This window comes from Capronia coronata, assembly GCF_000585585.1.
Source record: "Capronia coronata CBS 617.96 chromosome Unknown acBCG-supercont1.11, whole genome shotgun sequence".
Lineage (NCBI taxonomy): Eukaryota > Fungi > Ascomycota > Eurotiomycetes > Chaetothyriales > Herpotrichiellaceae > Capronia > Capronia coronata.
This window is the reverse complement of record NW_006912903.1, coordinates 1210258-1236675: the sequence shown is the minus strand read 5'-3', so window position 1 is coordinate 1236675 and position 26418 is coordinate 1210258. Positions and strand designations below refer to the sequence as shown.

General features: G+C 53.8%; 8 protein-coding genes across 8 annotated transcripts; 4 read left to right on the top strand and 4 right to left on the bottom strand.

Annotated features, from left to right (window-relative positions):
• Positions 1–1498: 1498 nt before the first annotated feature.
• A1O1_09212 (uncharacterized protein) lies at positions 1499–2212 on the top strand (the record flags this gene model as incomplete). The annotated part of the gene is made up of 1 exon (XM_007730068.1): positions 1499–2212. The coding sequence occupies one exon, from the start codon at positions 1499–1501 to the stop codon at positions 2210–2212; it is 714 nt and encodes a 237-aa protein (XP_007728258.1).
• A 1222-nt stretch (positions 2213–3434) lies between these two features.
• Positions 3435–5909, top strand: A1O1_09211 (uncharacterized protein; the record flags this gene model as incomplete). Its single annotated transcript, XM_007730067.1, has 3 exons — positions 3435–3532; positions 3589–3713; positions 3766–5909. 3 exons carry the CDS (start codon positions 3435–3437, stop codon positions 5907–5909), a joined length of 2367 nt encoding a protein of 788 aa, XP_007728257.1.
• A 625-nt stretch (positions 5910–6534) lies between these two features.
• A1O1_09210 (uncharacterized protein) lies at positions 6535–8799 on the bottom strand (the record flags this gene model as incomplete). The annotated part of the gene is made up of 1 exon (XM_007730066.1): positions 6535–8799. The coding sequence occupies one exon, from the start codon at positions 8797–8799 to the stop codon at positions 6535–6537; it is 2265 nt and encodes a 754-aa protein (XP_007728256.1).
• Positions 8800–9432: 633 nt separating this feature from the next.
• A1O1_09209 (UDP-glucose 4-epimerase) lies at positions 9433–10613 on the top strand (the record flags this gene model as incomplete). The annotated part of the gene is made up of 2 exons (XM_007730065.1): positions 9433–9461; positions 9521–10613. The coding sequence occupies 2 exons, from the start codon at positions 9433–9435 to the stop codon at positions 10611–10613; spliced, it is 1122 nt and encodes a 373-aa protein (XP_007728255.1).
• An 820-nt stretch (positions 10614–11433) lies between these two features.
• On the bottom strand, positions 11434–13032 carry A1O1_09208 (uncharacterized protein; the record flags this gene model as incomplete). The annotated part of the gene is made up of 1 exon (XM_007730064.1): positions 11434–13032. The coding sequence occupies one exon, from the start codon at positions 13030–13032 to the stop codon at positions 11434–11436; it is 1599 nt and encodes a 532-aa protein (XP_007728254.1).
• Positions 13033–14002: 970 nt separating this feature from the next.
• On the top strand, positions 14003–15652 carry A1O1_09207 (uncharacterized protein; the record flags this gene model as incomplete). Its single annotated transcript, XM_007730063.1, has 1 exon — positions 14003–15652. The coding sequence occupies one exon, from the start codon at positions 14003–14005 to the stop codon at positions 15650–15652; it is 1650 nt and encodes a 549-aa protein (XP_007728253.1).
• Positions 15653–15909: 257 nt separating this feature from the next.
• On the bottom strand, positions 15910–22072 carry A1O1_09206 (uncharacterized protein; the record flags this gene model as incomplete). Its single annotated transcript, XM_007730062.1, has 2 exons — positions 15910–21591; positions 21650–22072. 2 exons carry the CDS (start codon positions 22070–22072, stop codon positions 15910–15912), a joined length of 6105 nt encoding a protein of 2034 aa, XP_007728252.1.
• A 1829-nt stretch (positions 22073–23901) lies between these two features.
• A1O1_09205 (uncharacterized protein) lies at positions 23902–25471 on the bottom strand (the record flags this gene model as incomplete). Its single annotated transcript, XM_007730061.1, has 2 exons — positions 23902–24306; positions 24413–25471. The coding sequence occupies 2 exons, from the start codon at positions 25469–25471 to the stop codon at positions 23902–23904; spliced, it is 1464 nt and encodes a 487-aa protein (XP_007728251.1).
• Positions 25472–26418: the final 947 nt, after the last annotated feature.

The window sequence follows — 26418 nt, the reverse complement described above, 5'->3', positions numbered from 1 at the left end:
GAGAAGAGATGCCTGTATCTGTGGAATTTTCCAGGCTTGAAGTGAAGCTGATACTCCCACTGGTGCCTGGGGCTGTAACGTTCACTGAAAGCGACGATCCATCGTCGGAGGCCACGCTCTGGGACATTTCGCTGGTGGACGAAGCGCCACCTTGCTGGCTTGTACTTGACGTACCAGAGGAGCTTGGGAATGCTGTCTGGCTCCCAGTGAAGAAACTTCCACTTCTATTGGAACTGTCGCTCGAGGATCCATTTGAACTGGAGGGAAAGTCACTGCTGGAGCTTACGCTTCCTGTCGAGATTCCTGTCGCAGCTTCAGATGATGCTTCCACTGTGGCTGTTGTGTTTAATGAAGTAGCAGACCAGGAACTAGTTGTATCAGTGAAGTTTGTCTCCCCAGCTGTCGTGGTCAACTCGGATGACGACCAAGTAGCAGTGCTGCTAGGGGAAGCCGAGCTCGGTTCGACTTCAACACTGCTGGTCTCGCCATCCAAAGTTGAGTTTGTCCCCTCTCTTGTAGTCCCGCTTGACGGCCCAAACGTCGTAGTATCAGAAGTGGTCGCGTTGAAGGATGTGGTGGCCTGCGATTGCTGTGAAGAGGGAGATGCCGACTCGGGGTTGGACGTCGAAGATGTCCCGTAAGAGGACACAATGACAGATAGAGAAGATGTTTGCCCATTCGACATGCCTGTACTCTGCAAAGAGGGGGCTGTTTCAGATGTTGCATTCGAGTTAGAGCTGGTCGTCCATCCGCTCGCGTCGGTAGTGGCTTCTTCTCGTTAGCTATGTGACAAAGGCTCGACAAGAACATACCATTCATGGAATTCCCATCACTGCAGGTCGAGCATCCCTGGTCCACGGCATCGCGTCCATAGAGTTCCTCATACCACGAGGCTGCGACAAGGCCATAGGAGACAAGCATCCAACACACCAAGGTCAGAGTAACGACTGGAGAAACCATCGTCAGATGTGCCAACGGTCAATGAATGACCAGTAAGTCTGTCATGCAGATACCACCGATCGCAGGGGGACACACGGGAGAAAGGCAGAGTAGAAGCGCCAATAAATAGCCAGCCGATTCAAGACCTGAAGTGAAGATGGAAATGGCTGGCACTTTGCTCGTCACTGAAATCATTTGGCAGTCACAGGGAGAGAAGGCTTGTTCGCTTTCCCATGTAATCACCGCGATTCACTGCACTTATCTTCTGAAGGCTGGAAAAAGCTAAGTTAATGCTGTTGTCTGCTTAGATGTCAGACTCGCCCGCGTGGTGCCATATGCCTTCACCATGACAAGGCTGAAAGTGAAAGGGGCGGCCACACTTGACATGGCATCAAAGACAGCCCAACCTGCTGGCTATTTAATTCTTTGTCGAGCTCGAGATCGCATTCCAACAGACAAGAAGAAACAAATACGTGAATGGCCTGTTGACCGCTTGACATTGAGCCTTCTGCTTTGACTCTGGACAGCAACGAACATGTGGCCAGCCCTGAGCTTTCCCATGGTCACGGTCCTGCTTGTGCTATTTCCCTGGTCAGCCTTTTCAACCGGCACTCTCGCCCTCAGAAACTCCACCAACGAACTGCAACGTCGCCAATGCGTAGAGCGGGTGGGAGCCAACATTTTTGAGTGTGATTTCTTCCTGCCAACGCTGGCCGACCTTGTCGCGCGCTTTCGGGATGCCAATAATGGTGGGAGAGCCACCCCAGAAAACAGTGTATGGTTCTACACGAATGTGGATTTCCTAACAGCCCCTGTCGACCCAGATGTCATATTGGGCTTTTGTCAGGGGTGGATGGTAGGGCAGCGCATCCCGTCATACTTCATCTATGATGGAGTTAATACGCGGTGGTTCACAGAACAGAAGATTTGGATCGCTTCCCACGAGGCCGAGTTCTTCAACAACGGCCAACAGTTCAACACGGGCCTCCTCGCCGCCGAGGTCTTTGTTCTATGCTACTACCAAGCCGCGGCCGCAGCGGCACTGGCCTCGGACGCATACCTGTTCACCAAGGCTGATTCGGAGTGGGACCCCGGAAGTATCTGGGCGACGGTTGAATATCCGGAATTGACCAGAAACCCGAACATCAAGAGGATCTGGCGAGTTGATCCACGACCAGGATCTCCCGACTGTGGACAGAGGGTGTTGATGTGGGATGCAACGCATGGCGACAAACCGAATGACCCTCCTAGGCGATGGACATGTCCAATATGATCGGCCCAGACAGTTGAATCACAAGGCTGTTTACTCCCTTATCGCCCCGAACAGACCGGATATATGCCAGGAGTGGTCCACAAGGACATGCAGTGGGCTGAGGTTGAGGATGTGGGAAGTGGTGGAAAGGGGTACTAGTAGTACATAGTACTTCATCAAGACCAGGCTAGCATTCCGTCTGTTAAAGCGGCAATAAAATAAACCAAGCTCTGCCACAAATCTCTCTAGTATAATGCATCAATCAGTGACCAACTCTCGGTAATGGAAAACTCGGTCACCTCTTCAAGTGTGTCCACGATGAGATCGCATGTCAGTCAGATTCGGTGAGGACAGTATATATACCTTGACAAGCACTATGGATGCTACTTAGTAGCTAAAAAGGATCCAGTGGTGGGCAGGTACAGCGACAATGAAAGAGAACAAATATGTAGTTTGGTGGAGAAGAGGCTGCGACAAGAGGGACTTCAGCAGCCCTTTATTAGTGTAATCACTTTCTGTGTGGCCACGCTAGTATACTCTAACGCCCAACTAGCAAAAGCTTAGCCAGAGTATCCATGGGATTGCAGCTCAGAATAGAGACGATAGGCATCAATCTGTGGTTAGACTACTGTATTCTGCATGGCATAATCTGGCCACGATTGCACTAATACACCATCACTATTCTACCCTGCACTACTACTGCTAGTGCTGTGATACATGCGAAATCCGTCACCTCCAGCTCCAACTTGGACAACATAGTACCAATACTCCACGTTCGAGAGAGCAGACCAAGTGCAAGGATCTCAGTACCACTGCACCACTAAGTCGAACGATCCTTTCATCCCACAACTTCAACCCTCACAGTTTTCATCTGCCTCTAGGTCTTTGCTGCAGTGACAAACCGACAAACCACCCAAACCACGATCAGCAACGCTCCGCGCACACACATTTCACTACCAACGGCAACGACACCCTTTACTTCTCTGTCCGCTCCGCAGGCCTGCACCATATTGCACTGATCGTTCAACACAATAAGGATCGTCAGCTGACGAACCACACTGATTCGAAACGACCGAAAGAAAACCTGCCTTGCTTTGCCCTCCACGTGCGCAACCTCTGACTTCGCTCTTTCCTCTGGTGTCCTACGCTTGAACTGCATGTCTTAATGGTCCTACCAACACCTTTTTGCCCCCGCGCCTTGATGAGCCTATGCTAGTACTGCCGACTCCAGCACACTTCCAACATGCCTGGAGTATATTCTGTTGAAGATTTGTTGAAGTTACGAGCGTCCCCGTTGATATGCAGACCGGCAAATCTACCGCCAATAGAAGAATGGATGGGGTATGAAACACGCACGATAGTTTGTTCATGTCGAACATGTACTGACGACCCATCAGAGTGCAAGAGACGACGAACAAGAGACCGGCTGCTCGCACAAAACAAGATGAGCTTTCTTCCGTACAGTCTGAAACATTTCAGAAACGGCCTACAGTGCTCGACAGCCAACGTCGAACAACTACTGGTAAGCGCATGTGGCCGACAGTCCTGCAACCGTCTTGCTAACTCATACGTAGCAGATCCGGAGCGTATCGTTCTCGGGCCACCTCGTCGTTCGTTCGCTTCCGCGAATCTTCGCACCTCAGGGAGATTGCAGGACGGGTTGGAAGAGACACCGAACAAAGATCGAACTAGCCTACAAGAGAGATCGAGGAATGGGGAGGGTTTAGATTTTACCTCCAGCGATCGGAGAAGTACGCAGTCGAACGGCCGCTTCAGCTCCCGACAGGAGAGTGCAGATCCAGATCTCGAAAATCGCCGTGACTACGATCGGAGGCCGAAGTGGGCAGGAAGAGATAGGACCGAGCAGGGCGTGGAAGATGAGCAGGAGGAATCGGGCCGGCCAGGATTCCGACGAGATGCGCATTCGAGAGCCAAAACATCCCAGTCATGGTTCAAAAAGGATGGCTTGGAGGCTCAAGATGAACCACGACGTGATGCTGACAAGGGACAAGAGTGGCGTCGTAGCGAATGGGGAAGAGAAAGAGACTGGGATCGATCGGGCAGGGCCGAAGCTGAGCCGGAATGGATGGACTCGGCAGAACCGGAGGAGCCATTCCAGGTGCGTACCCAGGAGGATTTCCAACGTTGGAAGGAGAAGATGAAGGCAGGGGGAGCGACCTCTCAGAGCAAGACAGACTCCGCCCAGAGCGCTGGCGCACCTGAGACTATTCAGGCCCAGCCGGCAAAGACGGTCTTCTCGCCAGAACCAGACGATTCGATGGATAAGTTCTTTGCTCGATTCGAGTCCAAAACGGTTGAGCAGAAGCCGGGGCCTGCAAAGCAACACGGTAGGACTCGATTCGCCTCCTTTTTCAGTCCTCCACCCGAACAAGGCAAGCAAGACGAGGCTCCGCCGCCCATGCCGGCTGTGGTGAGACCGTCGTCAGCTTCACAACCAGGATCTGCCACCGACGCTGATCAAGCGGGTTTCGCCCGTATCCTCGAAATGCTGCAGACTCGCAGCAGTAACCCGACACCCCAAGCCCAGGAAACCACCAAGACCCGGACTCCTTTATATGCCAGAAGGGCGGACTCCAGAGCCGAATCTGAATCTCGCCCGTCTCCTCAAAACCTGCTCTCAATTCTGGCCGGCCAGAACGGTCCTCAGCGCCAGGAACCTGCAACGGCACAACCACCCGCCAACCAGGAGAGACTGGCGGAGCCGCAGCCGCAGCCGCAATCTCAACCGCCTGCAGAACCACACACTCATACGCGACAGCAATCGAGCATCAACAAAGATGAAGTGTTGCTGAACTTGCTGCGGCAAGCAAGTCTTGCCCCGAAGCCTCAGCCGCCTGCTCCCCGTCAGCAAGCGGAAGGCCGAGGTGGTGCAGCCATGTACGCCATGATGTCCGAATCTAACGTGAGGATAGGCACAGCCAGAGGTCAAATACCGTCTCCTGTCCAACTCCAGGAACTCATGATGCAGCAACGAAGAGAGGTGGGCCGTGCCACATTTGAAGAGTCTCCCATTTCCATGTACCAGAACGACCCGACTCAACGCGAACAGGTCCCAGGACGACCTGCTAATGGTAATCGATCTGGACTCTCAGAGGATCCATTGATGGCACTTTTGCGTAGCCAGAATCCACAGCAGCGATCCATGCCACCTCCGCAACCGCCTCAAGGTCTTCCTCCTGGTCTTCAGAGACCGCCTGGACTAGATTCGATGGTACGACCAAATCCGAATTGGCCACCTCAAGAAGCACCGTCGCGGCCTCCTCAACAAGCTCACCGTCAGCCACCGCTTCCGCCTGGCCTGGGAGGCAATGTCCCTCGCGGCATGATGGGCGCACCTCCGCCGAGTCAGCTGCAACAGCTACCTATCCAGCCGTCCATGCCACCGCCGGCTCCTCAACCACGACCACAGCAGCAACAGCGCAAGTACACGGGAGATTTGGGTCCGATCCCGGCAGGGCCGCCTTCCCTTCCTCCAGGGATGTATCCGCCTCCAGGATTCATGAACGCTGGACCTCCTCCCGGCTTTCCTGGATCGATGGCAAATCATCCTGCTGCCCGCTACCAGGGTGAGCCAGGTCCTCCCCTGCCGGGCATGAACCGCGCTGCGTTCTTGGATATGTATGGCGATGTCGCCGGCGGGAGGGGTGTCGGGTTGAGAGGGGGGTCCGCGAATGGAGGTATGCCGCCTTACAGATGACCGGATCGCGAAGTAGAACATGACTGGGGCTTGCTCCAAGGGGGCAGATGTTTCTGTGTTACACTGCATGCAAAGTCACGTCCTGCTTGCGCAGTTGCGATTTCGCATGCCGCAAGGAAGGACTCTAATGAAGGGTGACATGAGACCGGGAAAGTGTGGCTCAGATGATGGATTCAAGGATTCAAAAGTTCTACAGATAGCGTGGCACGATGAAGGAACATGGCATAGCACGACTCAGTCCCCCGGCAAGCCATGCAGTGCATGATGCACTGGGATGTGAGACGAAAAGGAGAGGCACCCCTTACGCAGCAAGTGGCCAAATATGAAAGACATTGAGTAGTCGAGCAAAACTTCAACACTCAAACAGTCACCAATGGCTTTGAAGGGTTTAACCCCAATACTATGCCTCCTTGCAGGAAATCACAGATGCTTCCCAAATACTCTTTAGGAGCCCGTCGGGCAGAACCACGTATGCGTTGTGTTGTACACATTCGAAGTTCGAAGTTTCGCAGGCGACGGCGACATGATCCAGCCCAGGACTAACACCACACTGGACATTAAGACAGTCCATTCCCTCTTTCATCTGCCACCATCTGACCTGTTCGTTGTTCGACTGGGCCCCGATTCACTTCTTACTATGCCGTTGCTTGATCTTTTCCACGAGACTCTTAACATCTGCTGTGCCGTCGTCGTTGGAGCTGCCATTTCTGTCATTCTTGCCCCTGACACGGTCTTCCCGTGTGGACAGGCCAGCGTCGTTTGTGCCCTTCTTCTCTTTCATCCTCCGCCCTTCCTGCAACAAGGTCTTCATGGCCTTTGTACCCTTGAAACGCGGATTCGTCGGATCAATGGCGTACTCATGGCTCGTGAAGAGCCGAGCGAACCGCGGATCGGCGGCATCCACTTTGAACTCATCGCCTCCATTCGCATCGGGCTCTGCGCCGGCCTTGTCTTTCCGCTTCTTGTCCTTGTTCTTGTTCTTCTTGCGGGCCAGCTTCTCGGCCTTTTCGATTTCCTTCATGTCGAAATGGCGCAGCTTGGGCTCGCCATTGGCGTTGGCGTGGTCTCCGCCGAGACTGTCGTCGGCCATCAACAGCTCCAGCTCGGCGCGTTGCTTGCGCTCGGCTTCTTCCTCGGCCTCGCGCTCGCGCTTCTTCTTCATGCGTTCCTCTTTGCGCATCTTGGTGCTGGCCGCCCTATCGGATTTGGCGGACGGCTCGTCGGCGAAGAAGGGATCGTCAAATCCAAGATCGGTCTCCTGTCCCGCTCCCGCTCCCGCTTTATCTCCCCCGGCAGCAACGGCATCGTTGTCGGCGGACTCTGCATCACTCCCTTCGTTCCCTGGCGCAGTCGCCGTCTTGCGTCTCTCTTTTCGCTTTTGTTTCCTCTCGCGCTCTTTGCGGATATATCTCTCCACCGTCGTCTCCTCGGGCTCGGGCGAGTTCTCGAAAACTGATCTCTTCTTTCTGTCCTCACCTGTCGGCGCGAGCCCCGATGTGAAGGTGACCAGCATGTCGCCGACCGGGGCCTTTTCCTTTTTGGATTTCTTCTCCGGCTCAGGAGCTAGGCCGAGCAGGGCTCGCATCCGCTGTCTTTCGGCTTCCTTTTTCGAAAGAGGAGGGTTCATGTTCGTGTTCGTGTTGGACGAGTTGGTGGTGGTGCCGTCGACGACTTCCACTTCATCCTCGTCGTCCGAGGTGTCGGAGCCGAGATATGCTTTGAGATCATTCTCCTCAATCTCTTTCCTGCTGCCCTTGAATGCTCGCGCCACGGCCTCCTTCCGACTCTTGTCCTCTGCATCCCACGTCAATTTCACTTTGCTATGCTGCAGGGCGTCCGTGACGAAATCGTTGGGTCGATAGTCGTCGGGGATCTTGTCGCATTCTTCCCGCGGCACGTCGCTGGAGAAGTCTGTCTCATCGGGCACAAAGCGAAGGTCGAAGAAATTGGCCGTCCGTTGATACTCGGTACCGTCGACAGCGTCGTAGATGTGTTTCGCCACTTCGGGGGAGGAGAAAGTCAGGATGCAGTAGAAGTAGCGAAGACGTTCGAGTTGGTAGCGGCGAAGAGCCTTGGAATCAAAATCGGCGCCGTCGTCAGATTTGAGAATCGATTTTTTAATAGCCTCTTCAGCATCCTCGTCGTCGTCGTCGTCGTCTACATCTTCATCCTGTTTTGCGCTGGTGGCGAAGATTTCTTGGGGCGGGCCTTCCAACTCCTCACGCTCCAATCGCTCCTTTCCAAACTCGCTGGGGTAGATGGCCACTTTGAGCAGCGAGCCCGAAGATGGCAAGAAACTGCTGAACACCGCCATCAGATCTGCCGCCCGGATGTTGTCCCAGTCCAGATTGACGATGGCGATACGAGAAGTGACCTCGCCTGTAGGCACATCGGTCTGCTGAGTCGGCCCCACGCCAGCCTCCGCATCGATGTCTTCTTCTGCCGACTCGTCTACATCTTCATCTGACTCGTCGTCGCTCGAGGTGGTCTCGTCGGAAGACGATTCGGTGTCTCGACCTTCCCGTAGCGGATCGTGGACTTTGCTCAAGCGGTGGAGTTCCTCTTGGACCTCGTCATGCTTGTCCGGGACATCGCTCCCGGCTTCTTCGTCTTCGAACTCATATTTTCGTTTCAGTCTGCTCCTTTCGGCGTCGGCCGCAATGGGCCGCCCATACCGGTCGACTTTGGCTCTCCGTGTGAAATCCTCGTCTTGTAGCGCCCGAGTGAAGCGCTTGTCGAGTTTGACCTTGTCTTTCTTTCCCGGTAGACGGTAGCGAGGATCAGACTGGATATTGGCGAATCGAGGGTCGGTGATCTGAGGGTCGCTTGAGGCGTTCACAGGTTTGGACTTGAGGCCTGTCTTCTGCCTTTTTGTTGATGGTTCACCCATGGTGAAAATGTCTGCCAAAAAAGTGTGTTGTTGGTTGTAAGTAGCGGCAGGTGAAGCAGCGCAGGACAAAAGCGAAGCGGAGAACAGAAAAAATGTCGGACAATTAATTAATCGATGGTGGGGAAACAAGATGGCGGATGGCGGTCTCAAGCAATCGATCGACTTTTCCCACCCATAAGCCGAGGGGTCTCCAGCTTAGGGGCCCGATTGAGCCAGTCGTCAACTTGGATGCGGGATCCTCAACTGTCCAGATGCCTAGGTACCTGTGTATGAAGGTGGTGCATTGTCCAGTGGTGGTCACTGTCCCTCTATACTGTCTCGCTGTGTACCTGTATCCTGTAGTGCGACATCACACGTGCTGGTGGTGTGAGTTGAGCCGAGTTCAGCTGCGCTCCCAGGAACTAGAAGTAAATAGTAACAACCGTGGCTTGAGGCTTTGCAAAGTCCTCTCAAGATCATACACTTCCATCCTCATACCTACACACTGCGACCGAGTTGACTATTTCCTGTCTTCACCAACATCCCCTTGCTACTTTGCTACCGTGAAACTTGAACAACAAACCTGTCGCGGCCACAAAGCAAACAATCGCACCCCCCACCCCTAAGTCTCGGATATCGACATCGACCTCCAAGATGCCTGTTGGATCGTGCTTGATTACAGGGTATGATATTCAAACGCATGTTAGTGCAGGTCTGAGACAAAGGGCTGACGCCGGTATAGTGGCACTGGCTACATTGGATCCTTCACCGCCCTCGCATTGCTCGAGGCCGGCTACAAGGTCGTGATTGTCGACAACCTCTACAACTCGTCCCCCGAAGTCCTGAACCGAATCGAGCTCATCTGTGGAAAGAAGCCGGAATACTACAATGTCGACATCACCGACGAGAAGGCTCTGGACGACGTGTTCGCCAAACACCCCGACATCGACAGTGTCATCCACTTCGCAGCGCTGAAAGCGGTCGGCGAGTCCGCCGAGAAGCCTCTCGACTACTACCGAGTCAATGTCTACGGCACCTTGACGCTTCTCTCCTCCGCCGCCCGGCACAATGTCACCAACATCGTCTACTCCTCCTCCGCGACCGTCTACGGCGACGCGACCCGAGTTCCCGGCATGATCCCCATCCCCGAAGAGTGTCCGCTCGGCCCAACGAACCCCTACGGAAACACAAAGTTCACGTCGGAACTCATGATTACAGACCACATCAACGCCGAGCGCGCCAAAGCCGAGAAGAAGGGCGACGCCGACGCCGTCAAGAGCTGGAACGCTGGTCTGCTGCGATACTTCAATCCCGCGGGCGCGCATCCTAGCGGCATCATGGGTGAAGACCCGTCAGGGACTCCCTACAACCTCCTCCCTCTGCTCGCACAGGTGGCGACGGGCAAGCGCGAAAAGCTTCTCGTCTTTGGCGACGATTATGCATCTCACGATGGCACCGCCATTCGCGACTACATCCACATCCTCGACCTCGCCCAGGGTCATCTGAAGGCTCTGGACTATCTCCGCCAACACCATCCGGGCGTGCGGGCCTGGAATCTGGGAACAGGTCGCGGCTCGACGGTGTTCGAAATGATTAAGGCGTTCAGCAAGGCGGTCGGTCGCGATCTCCCCTACGAAGTCGTCGGCCGTAGACCTGGCGATGTGCTAGATCTCACGAGCAACCCGGCACGCGCGAACAAGGAGCTGGGATGGAAGGCCCAGCGGACCTTGGAGGACGCCTGTGCGGATCTCTGGTGCTGGACGGAAAACAACCCCGAGGGATACAGACAACCGCCGCCGCAGAAATTCCTGGATGCTTTGAAAAAGAACAACTAGAGATCATCAGGGCTTAATGTTCAGATACACGCGCGAACCTCGAGAACAGAGCAATTTCGTTGGAACAACATCCACAATCAATTGGAGCCGGCAAAGGAGAATCATGGGCCAACGGACCTGTCATTTACTTGTACAGTTTATGTGAAAATGGAAATGAACATCAACCTTCTCAACAGTTCGCCGGCTTGAAGCGACAGCGAAAATTTCAGACTAGAGCCACAGATCGAATCGCCGGGAGGCTTATCATAAAAGGGGACACGAGGGATGATATCAATCGTCATGATTCAACTCAGAAGAGGGATGATCCAACAGACATGAGCAGGTATCGAACCGCATTCTACGCCTTCCCTTTTCTTTATTCGGTTACTGGATGGTGTGGAACAAAGTTTCGGACGTGATCACCTGGCATCATGTGTATGTCACTGCTGTTGTATATGTTATGTTTTGCCACGGCTGTTCATCTTCAGGTATGGGCTCGAGTAAATAGATTTGGTAGAGGCACTACTGGCATGCCTGAGTACCAGATCATTCCGTCTGTGAGACCGTGTCATCTTCCGTACACCTTGTAACACCAATTGGTGAACTCAAGTCGTTTACCCAACCAAGATGGGTACGTGGTCAGGTTTGCAGATGATAAGATATACCGGTGAGAAGACAGTACAGGACGCTCTGTCGCTCTATATATAGGCGAGTGCCCCCAAGCCACATTTCCTTCAACGCCGTCGCTCAAGAAAAAGTACGTCAAGATCATACAAGGTGACTCAACCGCGGTAGATCGTTAACGCTATACACCTCAAAACCCCATCATGCTGGTAGGTACTCAAGTGGAGTAGGCAATGCTTACACCCACGGAACCAGTCCAGCGTTTCACGCTCGGCCCGAGATCGCCATCCATGCTGGATCTGGAGACGACGCCATTCATCGCAGTGGTCGAACTCACAGCGTATTTGGTGACAGGGCTTACACTGACGCCTGCGGAGACGAGCAGGCTCTTGACTCGTCCGGTCCAGAGGGCTTTGACGTTCCAGGAATCGTCGACGCGGAATTTCAGGACGTTCTCTTCCTCGCGCTCCGTGCGCTCGTCTTTGAGAGCTTGCTCGGCTGGGCTGAACCAGTCCTTGGTCTTGGTTCGGACCCAGGAAAGCCCATCTGCACCGGTATTGGTGGTGTTGGTATCCCAGGGTTCGGCGGAAACGGCGCGAGAATTGGAATCACGACGAGAAGGCCGCCATAGTTCGCCGCCAAGCACATATCGGGACTCCCAGGAGTAGAAGTTGAAGTCGAATTGCGATGATAGAGCGAGCATGGGTGTAGGCCGCACCGAATAGGTCGAGGAAATTGCGCCGGTCAGTGGCGTCAGCGTCAGAGTCATCGTGTAGGGAAACGATGAGTGAGATATGTTGGAGGGCGTCAGGAGGCTGTGGCCCGCAGTGGACAGCAACGATGCAGAGGTTCCAGCCAGAGGCTTGCCTCGGAATACAGAGTCCAACGTCGGACGCGGTGTCGGGGATTGAGAGGGCGTGATGTGCGGCGCCAGTGTGGTAAATCGGAGGCCGGTGGACATTCCTATGACATGAGAAAAGGGACTGTAGTAGAACTCGGCCCCTGCGGAGAGTAGAGAGGGTTTAGTTGCAAGTCGGTCGCGGTACACGGCTTGGGTATTGGTGTACGGCGGGAGCGGGAGCCCTGATGGGAACTCGGTGAACTCGCCGAGTGGATCGGTCTCTGGTGAAATGATCGGTATCGATGGTCCATTGTCGTCGACTTGTGGTGACAGCCCGAAATTCCATAGTCCCCGGACCCCCAGAAGCGCATTGTCCGTGGACCCGAGCCCCTCGATCGAGTAGCGGCCTGTATCGCGCTGGATGTGAGCGAGAACCGCGGCCGGCGGAGGCCCCGAGTTCAGCACGGATGTCGACCCTGACTTGCTGTACAGAGATAGCGAAAGGAGAGTCTCGGGACTGACACGCCGCGCATAGAGTGCTGTGAGAACCGACGGCGGCGGCAGGGCAAGTGTTGCGTGTAGTAAGGTAGGTTTCCGTGTTCGTTCATCCTCGCTCTCTCTTCTGGCACCAGCCCTTCGTTCCAGCTCATCCAGTGCGATCGGGAGTCTGATGTCCCGATATCCTCGGACCAGATATCTCAGCGGAATGCTCGGTGCTTGCGAAGGGATGTGGCTAAGCGGAACGGTCGAGTAAAGGTATGATATTGAGCCATCGATCTGCCCTAATGTCGACAGAGTGTATGAGCTCGCAAAGTTCGGTGTGCTGAGGGATGACACGTGCAGCGCCAGAGTCGTGGGAGTCTGGAAGGACAGTAATGCATCCGATGTCGCGGTCAGCGAGGAGTAGCTGTTGTCGGGATTCCAGTCGGTTGCGGTTCCAAACGCTTGAACCACGTAGTCCATGAAATCGATCATCTTGAGGAAGCGGAGGGAGAGGGCTAGCTGGTGAGCGCATTGCGGCGCTATCGTCCGTCGTCGTGCATGTATTCAAGCATCGGGGTATGACTTCGAAACATCTTTTGGGGAACACTTCGACAACACGCAGATGCGGTCGCGAGTCGTCAATTGCGCTTGGAGTTTGAGATATACTCCGCGGTAGAGGAGATGTACGGTGGAGTACTCCATTTCTCAGCCTCGTCGGCCCCTTTTTGGCGCCGCCTCGTGGAGGTTCTGCCGACACGGTCTTCGGACTTGCCGTTAAATCGTGGCACAATGAGACGGGATTCGAGCGACTCACTACGTAGTGATGTCTTTCAAAGTCGTAGGACACAGGTACACTGATAGTTTCATGCGAAAAGCGATCCCTGAGCGCTCCCGGAAGGCTGCTTGAGCCTTTTGGTCTTCACTCTTGCTCTTCGTTCAGAACACGGAATTCTGTCAGCTTTAGACAATGGGACGGTTTAAGATGCTACCCTGCCTCTTCTCCCATAACCAGCAAGTACTACGTAATATCTAGCATTGCCGCTTCGCCTCGAACATAATCAACCCAGAAAACGAGTGATAACGAGTGATAAGAGGCGATAAGAGACGATAAGGGCAAGCCCTCCTTTATCCTACTACTACGGGAGATGCTGCTCCAAAGCCTACCTATACGTAGTAGAATATGTCTCCAACCAGTGCTATTTTGATCTCGGCACCTCTGTGGTATGAATGTGGCGTGAGCATCATCTCATCCTTCCCAAACCCGGGCACCGGTCTCTCTCCTATGAAGATGTCTTCTTATACATGCTCGGCGGATGCTCGGTATTGCAAGTGATCCGCCATAATCCGCGATATTGACTCGCAGTATCTGCTTTCTACTAATGCCCTTGTCTTGTTTCCATACCGTTTGAATCCCAGGTTGTCTACGGAGAGATCCTACATGAAACCGAGCAACTCAGTACTGATGGCGCAGAAGCTCTCCTCGTTAAGCGGCAATCTTGAACGACGCGCAGTCGTTTCGGTCCTCCTCTTCCCGTTCCACCCCTATGCCTCTAAGCCTTACCGACTACTCCTCTTCCGCCGTTCCAACAAGGTCAGCACGTACCGAAAGAAACTAGCTCCCATCGCGGGCTCAATCGAGGTCGATGACAAGACACCACTAGACGCAGCATGGAGAGAACTCGGCGAAGAAACCGGTCTCGGCCCGCAACACATTGAGCTATGGCGCCGCGGTCCGGGATTCGAGTTCACCGATGAGAAAGCTGTAAGCGGCAGCGATGGAACAAGCGTGAAGAAGGGAAGAATATGGACCGTTCATCCTTTTGCGTTCCGGATGAAGCAGGAGTTTGTGGATCAAAACAACAATGTCGATACCTCCGTCATGCATCTCGATTGGGAGCATTTCAACTGTGAGTGGAACAATGTCGACGACATACTGAGCGGCAAGATATTGGATGATTGCGTGCCCAGACTAGAAATCACGCTCGGGCAGGTCTGGATTGAACCTGGAAGCCTCCTACATCAAGCGGTTGAAGAACTTCGGCTGGATCATGTGCACGGTGCCAGGGAGTTGGCTACAATGGCCGTGAAGAGTCTGATCAAAATGGTCGAAAGTGACCAGCAGGCTAGTGAGAACGACAGCCCCGAGGACATCACAAGATGGTGGGAGAGTTTCAGACTCAAAGCGTTCCATCTAGCCGTGAATGCTCGGCCAAGCATGGGAGCAGCGATATCGAGTGCTGTTGTAACTGCTCTCCAGGATGTCAAAACCCACATCAACGAAGGTGAACAGGGCGTCCTCCACAAGGTGAAAGAGTCACTCGAAAGAAATGTGACCAAGCGAGGTGAGATCTCGAAGCGGGTGTGTGAACAGTTCTCTACCTTCCTGCAAGAGAAACTCCGAGGACAAGCGGAAAGCAGTAAGGACAAAGGAAGCATCAAGGTTCTGACCCTCAGCTCCTCGTCCACGATTAAAGCAGCAATACTACATGCTCTCGACGCCAACCCTACTCTCAAGATCGAACTTCGCATTCTGGAATCGCGCCCACTTTGTGAAGGTGTGGGATTCGCGAAAGCACTGACCGACGAGGCAGAGAAGCGCCGGTCAGGCCAGGCAACCGGACCCACGTTCCATGATCGACTGCGAGTTGTGGTTGCCACCGATGCCTCGGTAGGTCTTCTCAGCAGAGAAGTTGATCTGGTCCTCGTCGGAGCAGATCGTATTTCCGAGTCTGGAGATGTGAGTAACAAGACCGGGTCGCTGCCCGCCGTGTTAACATGCAAACACATCACAAATGGCTCGGCAAATGTGGTTTGTATCAGCGAGGCAGAGAAAATCGCGCCGCCGGGCGCTGCTTCAGAACATCCTGAAGAAGATAATGACCAGCGTGAAGTTGTCAGTGGCTGGAACTTGTCGGCCACATCGCCGTTGTGGAACGAGATGGTTGGAGTACGCAACATCTACTTTGAATGGATTCCTGCGAAATATGTTGACTACTATGTGTGCGAGGATGGCGCCCTGTCTACTGAAGAGATTCAACAACGATCCAAGCAGATCTCAGAGTTGACTGCCGAAGTCTTCCCTGTTTTCAAGGTCGACGACTTCCACGGGTGAGACAGAAAGAAATGATTCCCACACAACGACTATCTACGCCTTTATGTCAGACTGTCAGCCATGGAAACTTTGAGGTCACTCCTCGATAGGATTGTGAATGTCTCCCATGCCAACAGATGCGCTCAAGTTGCCCCGTGTCGATGCAGATTATCTACAATATCAATAGCCTACCATTGCGGTGTCCGCTCCAGGGTCGCTCGCAACGCCTTATAGATCCTTCCTGTTGACGCGTGTCTCTCCCAAGTTTTCAACGCCACTCACTGACGGAAATTTGGGAACCAACTTTTGACCTTCTGGGGGAAATTCAACCCTTCGTCATGCTCTCGTCCGTTTGTTCCTTTCGATGCAGGTACTGAACCATTTTGTGTCGAATTGTCCTTGATATCATCTGTCCCGTGGATGAGACAGGGTTCCCCGCCGATGGAAGTCTCGCTATTGCTGGTGGTCTTTTCGTTGGGAGCAGAAGTACCGTTGGCTTGCGGCATCCTGTTTTGAAGAGCGTCACCGTTTGCCGCCGGTTGGAACAATGCAGAATCTGGCTCGTTGACCAGTTGCTCCAAACAGGCACCTAGGTCGTCAAGCAAAGACCTGCCAACATCCAACCAATCCTCAAACGTAACGATCTCGAGGGTGAGGGAGTCGCCCTTCAAGTACGCCTGTATCTTCCATTCACGGAGTGGCTCCAGATGAGGATAGAATGTCTCCATTCGACTGTTGGCCGAGAGGAAGGACAGATTTTCAACGTGTTCCACATCCTGGTGCACCACTGAATCGAACCAGTCGATTGATTTTGGCCAGTCGGTGCATTCCCGGACGATTTCCTTCAGGCCCATGCCCTCGAAACGGGTACTGTCGATGTGCTGCTGCTGGACAAAGTTGAGCAAGTCTATTGCTTTCCAGTCATGGTCGAACTTCACTCTAACTGGAATGTATTGCCAAGTGGGACCCATCACCGCATCACAGTTGGGAAGGCCGACGTTGCGCCCGCTGACAACCTCTCCGAATGTCACATCCTGTAGAGACAAACGGTGGGCGAGACAAAGCGCCCAGGCCGCGGTTGGCAGGGTTGCAACGGTGATGTCTTTATTTCGACCGGAGATATCGAACGTCCTTGATACAGCAGCTGGGTTCTTCGACTTCAGCGAGATCTCTGGCCGCAACACTGTCAATGAAGAGCCCTTCAAGAGATTACGCCAATAGTCAATGCTCTTTGGGATATTCTCTTGCAGAACATGGTACACGTACGACGAGAACGGCAACGAGTCAGGCACGGGCTTCTGTTCGTAAAGGGCGGCCAGTTGGTGCAAAAGTCGAGGCAGACAGATCTCGTCGTACTGAGCGTGCGAGATCTTCAGGATCAGACAACTCCGGCCGTTCTCGCCCTGCACAAAGAAGAATTTCACGAAAGGTGTGCCTTCAGGCATCCTTGTCTGAATGTCGAGAGCACAGAGTTTCTTTGTGAAGCCTTCAAGATCTCCCTCAATCTCATATTCGACAATGGGGGCCTCTAGGTCTTTCAACACAACCGCGTAGCACGTCTCTTGATATGTGGCAAAGACAGTGCGGAGTATTTCGTTTCGGGCAATCAGCTCTTGACAACTTCGGAACATGCGCTCACGGTCGATGGCGGTGTCGAGATAGAAGAGCTCATATCGTGCGGAGTATCGAGGCAGTTGTGTGGTCCCTCTCACGGCAATTTCTTGCAGAGGACGTGCTGGAAGTACGTCTGTGATCTTCCAAGTTGGCTGTTTGAGGACTGGCAGAATTGCTTGAGAGATGAAACCCTCGACGTCATCGGTGTTCAGTGCTGAGAAAGGAGCCGCAGCCTTGGAAACGGACTGCTGTGGGACGAGTTGCTTCATATTGTCGGCCATTTCGCTCAACACTCTGGAGCGGAAGACTTCTGCCACGGTCAATTCGAGACCATCCAACCGAGCCTCTGACACCAGCTTCATCACACCAATCGAGTCGCCACCCAGCGCAAAGAAGCTACTTTCAGGCCCGATTTCATCCTCTGGAATGCCCAGGATCCGACTCCAGAGGCGGCGCAGCTGTTGTCGTCTGGCTGTCATGGGCAGCGACGTGCCATTGGAGCGGCTGATTTGAGGCTGTTCTGTCTTTGCAAGATCCGATTTTTCATTGCTGTGGCCCAGGATGACAATGGATCCGTTGCTGTTATACTTCGCTCGATGGGCAGTGTTGTAAAGCGTGGTCCGCTCGGCTGTGCCACTGGCGGAGCTTTCCAGAAGCCAGCCTGGTTTGTCGATCGACGTGAAAGGCAACTCAGTCACACTCTCAAGCAAGAGCTCTCCCACAGCACCAGGCGGTAGAAGTTGGTTGAGATGAGTCGGGTCCACAATCCAGGTTCGCTTCACATTTTCGTGGACCTCCCTTATGGCTTGATCGCCAGCCTGAGGCAGGCTCTGAACCCCAAGCTCACTGAGAGGTAGAAGATCGACTGGACTGGGTGCCTTCATTATGTCCAGATCGGAAAGGAGCAAGTTCGTGTCCTGGCAAAGCTCCTGGACGGTGCGTCCAAAGTCCTCCAGCACCTTTTGCATCTGACCTGCGTCCACTGTTTTCGAGTCGAAACTCGCCATTGTCAAGAAGCCACGCGAGTCCAGTGAGCACACCAGCATCAACGCGTACGAATTGAATTTCAATGCCTCTTGAGCTGCTTCAATGTCATTGACAGGAACAAAGCCGTCAGCGGGACATTCAGTGGCTGTGCCGGCCTCTCTCTCCTCGCCATCGGCATTCGGATGCAAGACCATGCCTGTTCGCAGCTCACAGGCTTCACGGGCATCTGCACTGAGACGTCGGATATGTTGGAGACCCATATGCTCATGTGCAATGCGTAAGACGGTATGTTCGTGGACGCTCTGCAGGTAGTCGGCAACCCGCATGTTCCTGTCCACATGAATTCTTGTCGGGACGGTGGTGATCAGAGGCCCTTCGATCTCTGCAATTCCTGGAATAGGGGCATTGCGTCCGGTGAGAGTCTCGCCAAATACCGCACTCTCTTCCGATGTGTATCGAGCCGCCACCAATGCCCATGCTGCTCTTATAGCCGTGGCAACGGTGGTGCTTGAGCTGACAGAGCTAGGGAATTGGACATAATGCTCCAGCAAAGAGTCTGCCCGTGGTTGGTACCCAGGGAAAGGTATCACCGGGAACTGTTGTCCTGTGGCACCATGCAATTGTTCTCTCCAGAACGCCGCCGAGCTTGGGCGATCTCCGTCATTGAGATACTTGATGAAAGACTTGAACGCGGTCGGTTGCCCTGTCTGCAGGCCGCGGTATGCCTTATTGACCCTGTCAATGATTAACGGCATTGACCACCCGTCATACAAGGCATGGTGAATGGTCAGCACGACGTGCACTTTGCTTTTCTGCTCATCAACCACAAGGCCAAACCGTGCGAGGGCATCACTAAGTCCCATCGGTCTATCACGGTCGTCTTGTAAATACTCCTCTAAGCTCTTGCTCGAGGACCATGGCAATTTGCCTTTTACAACGACCTGCATCAGGCCGTGACCGGGGACTTGCACGATCCGAGTGCGCAGAATTGGGCTGGTAGTCGCTACTGTCTCGAAAGCCGCCTTCAGCAGATGGGCGGTCTGGAGATCCTTGAGGTCGACTACCCTCTGCGCAATGTATGCGTCGCTGACTTTGGCCGAGAGAGCCATCAGCCCTTCCTGCAGCGGTGTGCAAGGGAAGACATCTTCGATGGCAGAGGGCAAGAGCTTGCATAGACTTGCCACGGCTCTCTGGGCGTCTTCTGCCCTCCAGCTGTTGTCCAGCAGCGAAAAGGGAGGGATTTCTGTTTCAGGGGTACTGCTTACTCGCCCAGCCGTTGCTGCCATCCGCGAGAGCGAGGGATTGGCAAAGATCTGAGCGACGGTGAGAGACAGACCCTCTGTGCGAGCCGCAGCGACAAGCTTCATTGCTTTTAGGGAATCACCTCCCAATGCGAAGAAGTTGCCTTTCACCCCAATGTCGGCCTCTGAAGCCAGAAGCTGTTTCCAGATTCCTTGCAAGATGTGCTCTTCTTGCGTCTGGGGCTCGTGGTTATCTGAGACCTCCATCCGGAACTTCGCCAATTGTTGCGGTGTCATGGCGAGCCCGATCCCCTGCAACCGTTTTCGATCAATCTTACACGACACCAGGAGTGGCATAGCCGGCAGAGGGATGTAGGCCGTGGGTACCATGTAGATTGGAAGCTCTGTGGCAAGGTATTTCTCCATGGCCGGGAGCAACTGGCGAAGCTCGTTGGAGAAAGATATTGTCTCACCAGATTGGCCTTCACTGTTTGGAGGCTGTTTGTCCTTTTGCTCTGCTATGAATGCCACCAAGCTGGGCTCGCGGTCCTTGCCGCCTGGAGTGATGACTTCGGCTGCGACGCTGGCTCCCTCGGGCAACTTCTTCAAAATGTGATGTTCTATCTCGGCCAGCTCGACTCGTTGGCCGCGCAACTTGACCTGTCTGTCCTTCCGGCCAACGAAAACCAGATTCCCTGATCCCGCAGGATCGTATTTGACCAAGTCACCTGTCTTATACAGCCGCCCGTGTCTTCCCGGAGCCGACTTGGATCCGGCGAGTAGCCATGTGGGATCCTCAATGAAGACCTGTGCTGTCCTCTCTGGGTCGTTGAGATACCCGACACCCACTATTGAGCCTTCGATCAGCAGTTCGCCTACCGCACCGACAGGAGTCAAGATATCGTGGTCCTCCGGATCTGTTATCCAGGTCACCCCGCCAACTCCTTTGCCGATACTTGTATATGGCCTTGTGACGTCGATCTCGTTGTTGATGGTGCAACCCACTGTACATTCTGACGGACCATATGCAATGACGAGCTTTGTGGTCTTGCTCCACGCCGCTGCGTCTCCTGAAGATAAAGACTCACCGCCTAGGCCCAATACCTCCAGAGAACTGAAAGCATCTGGCGACAGGAGACGAGCGACCGAGGGTGTCATATGTGCCATGTTGACATTCATGGATTTGATGGCTCCGCTAAGATCATTGACTCTCTGGTCGTCCGAAGGGACGCAGATACAGCCTCCGTTGGCCAAGGTGCACAACATACAGTCGATACTGACGTCGAAGGCGTATGATGGGAAATCGAGGACCCTGGAATGTGGTTTATATCCGACGGCTTCTGCTCGTGGGATTGCGCCTGTGGTGAAGTTTTCATGCGAGATCATCACCCCTTTCGGCTTGCCCGTGCTGCCGGAGGTGAAGATGATGTATAGCAGAGTGGATGCAGGCACAGGTTGCAGCGATGACGGTGCTGGTTGTTCGCCTAACCGCAGCAGCTCTGGGGCGACCACAATCGTCTTCGCATGGGGTGCAATGCGCGAACCCAGCTCGGCTTGTTTCTGAGACGTGACAACAACCTGGGCATTGACTTCGGCGGCGATGGTGCTCAACCGGCCTTCAGGCTGTTGAGGGTCTGTCAGAACAAATGTGCCGCCCGCTCTCATGACGGCCAACAACGCGACGACAGTCCACATGGACTTTTCGAAGCATAGAGGCACCGACGTGCCCAAACCGACACCGACTTGCGACAACTGTACAGCCAAATGACCAGAGAGCCGATCCAGCTGGCTGTAGGTCAGTTCGCCATCCCAAGATACTACCGCCTGCTTTTCGGGGTGCTCGGCCATCCTTTCCGCGATGATGTCGTGCGTGCATCGCTCGATCGCCGGGGGAACGTCTTCGTTCCATTTCCAAAGTCGCGCCAGCTCCTGCTCGCCTAAGCTGAGCGCCGCTGTTACTGACTGGTCTTGATTCAGTAAGACAGACTGAAGAATGTCCACAAATGCACGGATCTCGAAGTCTGCCATCTCCGTAGACAACGAAGTCCCCTCCCGTGACGGCCGCACATGTAGGCGATTGTCCACAAGGCGCACCTCTATACCAAAGCTTGAGGTCTGCTGAAGATGCTTCATTAGTTTCTACACATACCACCCGGGGCAACACTAGCAGACATACATTGGATTTTGGTTGCGACGCTAGATCCCCGGTTTCCAAGAACAACGCATTGTCCTTCCATTCTGACCAGCTCTGAAGCTGTGGTTGAGACGACAAGCCCCTGATCGATCTCAAGACGTCGGAAATACTGCTCCCATCTCGTGAAATGAGGTTGTCGAGTCTAGTCGTGCCTAGTTGCCGTGCTGGCGATGAACCTCCATCATACAAGCCCCAGGAGAACGAGTCATCGTCTCTGACAAAACTTCCGCGATACAGCAGAAGAGTCCAAGCAAGTAGGAGGAACTCAATCTGTTCTTGTATCGACTTGCCACTCAGAAGCGGAAATTCGAAGAAAGGGACGTTTTCCCACTCATCGTCGCCAGGGTAGATGGTGTCATGGTTGGGTTTCTGGGAACCTTCGCTCCCTTCCACGTGGTTGGCCATTGAGCATATGGTGATGTGCGAAATGGCCTAACACTCGCTTGAAAATCAAGACAAGAAATGCTCACTTCTGTCTGCAACTGCAACTGCAATGGCACAAGTCTGCTGGCAGACAGCAGGCCGCAGACGGCCAGACGAACCAAGTGAGTAACTTGTGACTGGTTGCTGATGTACAGTAGTAGACCGTCCAGAGCCTCGCGTGCCGTTGGTGTAAGGGCTCTTTTACCGGAAGTTGTTCCAGACCCCTACTGCCCACGACGCAATACCAAATACCTGCGAGGTGCCTTGTGTACTACTAAAGAAGGAGGAAACTCGGGCTGCCACCAACCGATCCAAACCAGCAGCACACAGACACGTGAACTGGGTCTGGCCGTTATCGCAGTTCGTCGTTCTCAGTTTCCACTCCAACGGAAGAGAAAAACTCTTTTCTCTCAGCCTAGCAAATTCCGATGTGATCGGACGTTGTTGATCGATCCTTTGGAGCTGACGGCAGTGCGCAGTACGGTCATGGAGCACACTCCTAAGTCTGTCTACCGCATGGAGCAACGATGGTGCAGAATACATACCTAGTCTGACTATCCATCCTCCTTCCACAATTGGACCTTAGGCCGGGTCTGCTACCAGGACCAAACTGGGAGTGGTGACACACTGGAGAGACCAGCCTCCACGGCTCCACCCATGCTGGTTTTGTTACCTGCTGCGCTGCCGTATTTTGTTACGAGCAGAGTTACAGAGGGCAAGATAGATACCTAGATAGTGATACCGGTCCTCCACTACAGACAAAGCCAGATCCATCACCAAGCCTCCAAGCTTTCTCCGGTCTCGCAGTCATGGCATGGCATGGCATGGCATGGCATGCAGTGAGAGTATCTACTGTATAGAGTATCTGGGTATTGGGGTTGTTACTAGAACTGTACGGTGCGTACAGATACAGACACGGATACCTGCGGATACGGATACGGATACGGATACAGTCTGTACACAGGTACAAATAAATACGGTATACCAGGATCCACCAGCTGCCCTGACCAGGTTCCACTGCATTTGATGTCTTGTCTCGTCTTGGCACAAGGCTCCATCAAGTGAGGGGCTTTTTCTTTGACAAACACATACAGATACAGATACAGATACCCCAGCAAAGCGAACAAGGCGATCACGGAGAGGCACTTCGTTACCTTGTTGTGTTCTTGTGGACCCTTGTCAACTTTCATGTAAGGCGGATCCATGATCATCACAGTACTAACTAAATACGTGCGTACGTAGTAACTCGGTATCACAGACCCAACTGGTCACAGGGTTGTCGAGTAGAACCTCGGAGTCTTGCACGAGTCTGCACGAACATCGATCGATCAACACGCATTTTGGAAGAAACGTGGCTACCTAGACAGTCTACTCTGGACTCTGTTCAGCCATCTTTCTCCACATGCGGCATTATTTGTCTCGTTGACAGACAGACAGCCAGACCGCCGATCTTCGCACACCACACCGAGAACCTGGAGCGGCGACTGTGGTGAGGTAGTCGACATACAGGTCAAGGAGTCCATGAGAGTAGACTGGTGATCGCAAGTTAAGATCTAGTATCGTCAGGTCCATGGCCTACCTGTATCCTATACACATCTACATGTATTGATAAAGTATGTAGACTGATACTAGAATCCTGCTCTGGAAAGGGCTGCGCATTCATTGCCCCGAGATTGATGAAGAACACAGCATTTTTTACAGGCTCATAACGAGTACTTTCCTTATCATCTTGGCACCTTCAAAGCCTCTCGATCCTCTCGAGTATCCAGCGGATCAATGAAGAAACAGACCCAAGTGACCAAGTCTTTCATTCAGAGCTTCGCAGCCGCCTTCTTTTCAGGACCTGTTGCAGTCTTCTTGCCTCCCGGTCCCTCGGAGATTCTGACATTCCCACCGGGCAAGCCAAATCCCACACACTGAAAGAACCGAACACGCTCACATCTGACAATGGCGGACCGCTTATGCGGCAGGTCGGCGACTTTATGGATATGGAACCCATTGGCAGCATCGTAGCCCAGGACATTGGCATTGGTGTATTTGGGCTCTCCGACGATTGTCATGGTTCGCGGCTCGTCAAGGAACAGGTAGTGTATCAGGCTAGACCACCATGCCGAAGCGCGGTGGGGGCCTCTATACCGTACATCGCCGACCAGCGAGTGTCTTCCGCGGTCCCAGTCTCCCGGGGAGGGAGAGATATAGACGCCCATATGATCCTCCTGAATGAGAAGTAATCAGTAAAGATGGGCTTTTGAAAGAAGAGATGTTATGAATGAAGGCATGAGAAAGTAAAGACAGGATATAAAGGGCTGCAGAAAGACAAACCTTTGCCCAGTAGATCTCGAAATAGGCGAAAAAAGTATCGTTGAATTTCGCCAGAATGGCCATCTGATGCGGATCTTCGTCAATCTTGCGCAGATATTCACGGTGCTGGTCCAGCGTGCCCGTCTCGTTCCAGCCCTGTGACACGCGCGGGTCGTTCTGCCAGACATGGAACAGCTGCAGGTGCGTCTCGTCCCGCCAGTCTAGATGAACCATGGAGAAGAACTCGTCCAAGTGAGGCACGTAACGGCTGTAGATGATGGAGCCGCGAGTTGGCTTCGGCGGCCGGATTGGATGTTGTGCGTGCACTGGGCGCCCCTCAGGGCTGAATGTCACTGTATGCTCGTAGGGGAAAGCCGGATAGGACGACGTGAACGACGCGGAGCCTGATAGATGGCTGTAGAGATCCGGATGGGCCACCCATACCGGTCGTGTGCCGAACGGCGAGGCCGCCCCTTGCCAGAATGCCGAGCGTGATATCCAGATCTGGGAACGACCTTCTGGTAGGTCTCGCGCCGTATGTTCTGGTCGCGACGGTGTCGGTCGTGCTGTCGCAATGCCAGTGGCTTGGAGGGTTTCGGACAATAGCTGGGCGCTGTCATTGTCGCTTCCAACCAGCTCCAGGCGGAATGATTCTAGGTCCGGATACAGTGTGACGAAGGCGTGTATGATGTTCCAGATCTGGCCGACTGTGGCAGGCACTTCGCCCCACGACACATAGGATATCGGCGTCTGGTGAAATCGCGCCCATGCCGAGTTGTCGCCTGCCGCTGGGACAAAGGCGTCTGGTTCGGTTGTCAGGTCGCTGAACGTCAGGCTGTCATTGTGCAGTTGGTCTGGAGGCAGCCTTGCATTGGGTAATTGAGTCTCGGCGAGTGCAAGGCTGAGGACAGGAAGATTGTCTGTCTCCGACAAGACGCGAATATCGTACGTCGTTTTCCATGGCTCAGGCAGGCGGACTGGCGGCAGGTATTTGGAGGACATTGATAGTGACAGTGAGGCTTCCGATTGTGTCTTTTTCGGCGGTGGTGTTGAAGCCCCAACGGCTACTGGTGTTGCCATCGAGTAGAATGTGTTTGACGAAGGCACTTAGTGTTGATTCGGCGCCCAGCAAAGAGTACAGCTCGTCAGCCAGTGAACAACAAGACTCTCGCCAGTTGCAACGCTGCAAATGAATGCTGCAACCATGAACTTGCGTACTGCAACAACGAGGTCTGCTAGCCTCTTGTCAAGGATCTGAACTGTGGCAATACTGCAGACTTCGACTTCGATCGCGAACAAGCTCACCGTAATCGGGACGCGGTCATCAAAATGCTTGTCGGGGAAGGCCATCATCCACTCGCTCCCGCCATCAGCTTGTGGGTTGAGGCTTGCAACATGCTCCTCACCGTTTGACAGGCCGAGGCTCGGATGCGAGCCGATTTCCAGTATCGGACGCTTTCCCGGACCGGAGACTAGGGGAGGATTCCTGCGGTCTGGAGACGGTGGGCACCATCCGTTAGAGAAAATGAAAACATGCGGAGCGGGTGGCGGGGACCCAGTCCGTGTCAACATGGAATGGAAAGATGACAGAGACACATGGGAGACTGCGAGAAGAGACAGACAGACGGGACGGCACAACCATCCGTCATCACAGCGGACAGTCAAGCATGGCGGAAATGGTACTGAATGACATAGATGTGGTCAGAACTGCCGTCTTGAATCTTGCAGACCAGTCCATTATCGAGAGTTCCTGTCCAGCCTGTTCGCACTCGTTCTGCGCCAGGGTTTGTAAGATCAGAGCTTCGCTTCTCTCGCCGCTGGAACCGGGGTGGCATGTACGCCCTGCGTATGGGTAATTCCCTCGGTGTGAATTTCCTGTCGATGCCCTCGGAAGCGCTTCTATGTATGCCAAGCAACAAGAGGAGCTCGACTGAGGCGCAGTGTTGGACGGTGTGACCGGTGTGGATGGTGCGGATGCGTTGAGGGTGGATGAACGATGGAATTCGCAGGCAAACAGGGGGGTATGT